The 5,000-nt window shown below is 36.6% G+C and overlaps 1 protein-coding gene across 2 annotated transcripts in view; it reads right to left on the bottom strand.

Moving 5' to 3' along the window:
* Positions 1-5,000, bottom strand: part of LOC144440511 (xanthine dehydrogenase/oxidase-like) — a 21,861-nt gene that overhangs the window by 11,031 nt on the left and 5,830 nt on the right. For both annotated transcript variants that reach the window (XM_078129895.1, XM_078129897.1), the window contains exons 7-16: positions 4,911-4,988; positions 4,470-4,611; positions 3,916-4,083; positions 3,427-3,500; positions 2,963-3,059; positions 2,665-2,774; positions 1,848-2,041; positions 1,023-1,263; positions 785-902; positions 147-198 (exon numbers count right to left, since the gene is read on the bottom strand). In XM_078129895.1, coding sequence (XP_077986021.1) covers positions 147-198; positions 785-902; positions 1,023-1,263; positions 1,848-2,041; positions 2,665-2,774; positions 2,963-3,059; positions 3,427-3,500; positions 3,916-4,083; positions 4,470-4,611; positions 4,911-4,988 — 1,274 coding nt within the window. The remainder of the gene's footprint in view (positions 1-146; positions 199-784; positions 903-1,022; positions 1,264-1,847; positions 2,042-2,664; positions 2,775-2,962; positions 3,060-3,426; positions 3,501-3,915; positions 4,084-4,469; positions 4,612-4,910; positions 4,989-5,000) is intronic.

Raw genomic sequence — 5,000 nt, 5'->3', positions numbered from 1 at the left:
AATTAGATTGTTTTTTAGCATAAACATAATGTTGAAACATGTTTTTTATCTATACGTAATTGAAAAATAAGAAACATTAATAATTTCGTAACCTTTTCAGGTCAGCAAGGCAAACAATCATTGGTATCGTGACAACATATACTTACATGATCTTAGCATGAGCACATGAGCTGAGGACAAAGGCCATGTGGCGTTCACCTGTAGAAACATAATAATTACAGTATTAGGATTACAATGACGAGGAGGAGGAAGGGGGGGGGGTCGATAATGTTGATTATGATGACGACGACGGCATGGTGGTGATGATGATGGTGGTGGTGGTGGTGGTGGTGGTGGTGATGATGATGATGATGATGATAATGGTACTGATGGTGGTGCTGGTGGTGGTGGTGGTGGTGGTGGTGGTGGTGGTGGTGGTCACGGTAGTGGTGTGATGGTGATGATAGTTATGATAGTGGTGGGGATGGTAGTGGTGATGGTGGTGGTGGCAGTGGTGGTGCTTGTGCGGTTGTGTGGTGGTGGTGGTGGTGGTGGTGGTGGTGATGATGATGATGATGGTGATGGTGACGACAACGACGACGACGACAAAGATGACGATGACGACGATGACGACATTGAGGATGAAGAGAATGAGGAAATGGTAGTGATAATTTTGAGCTTTTACACCCTAACATAGTATACCTAGATAATCATGACTAGATGTCGGTAAACTTGGTAATATCAAGTATGGTCTGTTACACCTTAATTAAAATTGTATTAAGTGGAACGCATGTAAAATACTTACCCTTCTCTTGTGTGACGTCATCACAAAACAAAGCTTCGCCAGTGACTTGTTGAATACCAGAACGGTGCATAACAGTACGGCCGACCGGGTCACCGTTTGCTTGTCCACTAGCAACTTTCTAGAAAACATATTTCAAAGGTAACATTTACCTAATGACACAAGGTCCATATTTTGAGTAAACCAAATTACAGGAATTTCAAAAATAATTATGTATATTCAGAATGAAATCTTGTCTCACCTGGTAACTCTGTTTACTTTGAAGTGAATGTCTTGTTTGTGGTTCGATGGCACTACGGACCTTCAATGGTATGTTATCACTCCTCCCAGCTGTGGAAGTGATCTCGTTGACGACATACCAGTAGAATTTGAAGAAGAAACCTTGGATCAATGAACGTCTGTACTCTACACTGTCTCCTGACAGTTGAAGCTCTTCAACCAGTAGTCGTAGGGTATCATTGAGGAGAGACTCGTCCCAATTCCTATTATGTATTGTACGAACAGTTTTATAAAACCTCATTTTCGTATAGCCTTCAGCAATTGGCTTATATCACTTCACATGGAATGGACTCAGCTATTGACCCATAGTGATCTGCATTTGCATATATGAGCACTAGTTGCGTTCTATTTTTCCCGAGGGCAGTATTCATTTTGCACGAACTCTTATCAGGGGATTGTTTTGTCTATTTGAAGAATATGTGCATGGGAATAAAAAAGAAAGCATTTATTGCCTGGCCTTTTTTGAACCACTAATAGACATACACTGCTATCAGCTAATATTTGTCTAGTCTTTGAAACGTCCTGCTCTAATAAATTTACCATATTGTTCCTAATAAAAAGTAACTTATCACTGGATATAATTCTAAGACTGATTTACATAAACATGATGTTTAATTTTGATGACTGTGTAAGTGGCTTCATTCCAATTTGAAATTTCATATCATGACCTCATTATAAAGCTAGACATGCAAAGAGCTTTGATACCAAGATAACCTCTGGACTCTCTAGTCTCGAACCTGCAACCAGCAGATTTCAAGCTGTCCTCATAATATGCATGTGTGTTTACCTGCCAATCAACTCTTTAGTGGTTTTTGTTGCCATTTTCACAGTTTTACCAACTCCACCGAAACATAGTCTGATATTCTCTATCTTGGGCTGATCTTTTTTAAATTCTACATACATCCCAGCATTCAATGAGGCTACCTGGTCATCTCGTCTGTGAAGCAACTTTTGCACCTTATAACCATGGCAATATTCTTCCTGAAAATTTAACAAATCGAATGCACACTTTTGATTGTTTTCTTTTGGCACTGGTCGTGCGATAACAAATGTTCACGGAAATGAATGCTCGTTACTTCGACCCTTGACCTTGATCTTGGCTAAACTAAGCTTAATATGTTCAACGACATATTATGAGCATATTTCAATATGCGATTTTAATTTTTCAACTGAACGATAGACACATATGTCACAATTTTTGAAGTTCAAGAAATGCAGACCAAATTCAATATGTACATTAATGTTATCGAAGTTGAGTTTTAATCTTAGAACTTGACCTTTGACATTGACCTTGACTTTATCTTTAAGGATAACCAATCAAATTTAATGTGGGCAATAAAACATTATCATAGTAACTGAAATGGTCATTACAAGAATATAATGTTTATAGAAACGGTCAAAAAATATTCACAACCTACACGTGAGGCATTCAGGTTAGATCTGATTTGTGATGATGCCCATATATGCATCATTTCGAAAACTGTTGACCGATGACGTAATTTTATGCTACCACGTGACTACGTATTGACAAATCACGACAGCGGAAACCGATCAAGTGTGTCGCTGTAAACTTTCTTCAATGAGCTGTGTATGAAATTACCAACCTTTTTTGTAAAGGGAAATGTTATCGAAACCAATACTTCATCTTGTTCGATGGCGGTCACGTGGTAGTCGGTGAAGAAAGCGGAAGTCAGAGGAACGACCCGCAATGGCCCTATGGAGGAAAAGAGGTGTCATAATAAAAGGAAAAATATGTTTTGGATGTTGATAAAGATGTAACTTTAACTGTACAAATGGAATTGTAGCATTCTCGTATTTTTGTGAAAATTCTTAAACAAACGGAAAGTTTGTTTTGAAGTAATGTGTTATTCTTGCACCCGGTTATCATTAAGTAATACTTACCATTGCCAGATGTGATATGTAATAAACACCCTGTCGCCACCATGATAGGAATCAGGTCTGATAAAGGACTTGCAGCCATTACGTGACTTCCAATACCCTGGATAAAAAGACCGAATTTTCTTATTGCATGCATTCAAAAGTATCTCGTAGCATTGGTGTTCAATATTTGTTACTTGTATGTATTTTCAAATAGATTGAAAATATCATCTTTTCATGATATGGGCTAGGAAAAACACCACGGCCTCCTAAGATTATTATAACGCACAAAAATGTTTAACTTGTTTTAAAATTTGGCTTTCGATCTGTCATGGTCGACGATCCTCATCAGAATGACGAATTGCAGAGTTACAGCTGACCGCTAGCTGGCGGTATGCTCAGCTTATTAAATACTATTATTGTCACCACAAATGCAAATGAAAACCATTTCACTATTTACAAGTTTACTAATTATTTCGATTACTTACTGCTTTGTTCTGTGTCTGTTGACCAAAACTTTTCGCCATTTCAAGAAACGCGACAAACAAGCCAAGTTGGTAAACTGCAAAGTATTTTTAAAAACGCAACTAAAGTAAAAAATTCTTAACTTTTCATTGAATCCAACAGAGAACAATGTTATTTGTATTATCAAGTTTATATAAAATAAAAAACATGGCATTTTTTAAAAATGGAATACCATATACAATAAATTTGATTAATTAATGCATTAGTCCATGTGCGACATAAAGTAAATGATTAAGGCCGATTATACTGCCAAAGTCAGAAATAAATTCACGGTGGCAGATATTTATATGTCGATAGCCATAACTAGCCATATCTTTATAGGTGGAGTAAATTGTATAAAGTTATGAATTTAACCAAAAGTAACTGCTAAAAAGCATAATTTTACAGGCTTTTTTCCCTAGATTTTAATCATATGTATTTTTTAAAATATCATGTAAGGTAAATAGACATACGATGTTTATCAGAGAGTTTCGACCTATAAAACTCGTTTATAGTTGCCAGGGTAACAGACGCTCCGAACTTTACTCCATCTTCATTCATCTCTATTTTAGTCATCTCTGGTACATGTGTTACACATATTACAGTAGAATTGGGTTTCCCGGTTATCATAGCCTGTAGTCCTAGATATGAAAAAAGAGAACAAATCTCAAAAGACGAAATGTGGACATACATACATACATACATACATACATACAGACAGACAGACAGACATACAGACAGACAGACAGACAGACAGACAGACAGGCAGACAGGCAGACAGACAGACACAGACAGACAGACAGACAGACAGACAGACAGACAGACAGACAGGCAGACAGACAGACAGACAGACAGACAGACAGATATATGACTATTAAATATACCATACATCACTTCAGAGTCTTTGTTCTAATAACTAAAATTATTTACTTTTATGTATACAGTTATGTAGAAGGGTAAATTCTTTACATACATGTTTGGGCCGGAGGCCTGCTAACGCAAATACTAATATATATACATCCCTTACCAATATCTAAATTTCCTGATACCAGCATAGCAACGGGGTTTCTTGCTCTGATTTGAAGGAGTTCTTGTAACGATGTAGGTCGTGACCAAACTAATCCATTCTTTGCAAAAGTCACACTTTTACAATGGTAGTCTTTGTCTACCTTTGATGATAAAATATGAAAAAAAATAATAGTTACTCTCAAGTTCATGGAGTATGATTAGTGTACAGTTTGACAGGTCAAACAAATAAAACGACGTGGTTGTCAAAACTTCACGTAAATATGTTTGATTGGCATAATTTCAAAATATTGATTAAGCATCTTTGCTTAAAGGTTTATATTGTCTTTCACTAAATAATGCCAATGTTTTTTACGACTAACATCACCTCGTACAAAGTATGCACTGTTTGTACATCATCGCCAAAAACCCCCACATATTTAATAATAATAAATTCCATTACCATCAGTTCTGGAGGAAATATTGGTTCCTGAGATGGGTCAAATGGTATAAATTTGTTGTCATACAGTCTAGTGCCAACCTAAATTGATAA

Source organism: Glandiceps talaboti, chromosome 9, assembly GCF_964340395.1.
Source record: "Glandiceps talaboti chromosome 9, keGlaTala1.1, whole genome shotgun sequence".
NCBI classification, from domain to species: domain Eukaryota; kingdom Metazoa; phylum Hemichordata; class Enteropneusta; family Spengelidae; genus Glandiceps; species Glandiceps talaboti.
Note: the sequence above shows the minus strand (reverse complement) of the source record. Positions and strands in the feature narration are given on the sequence as shown.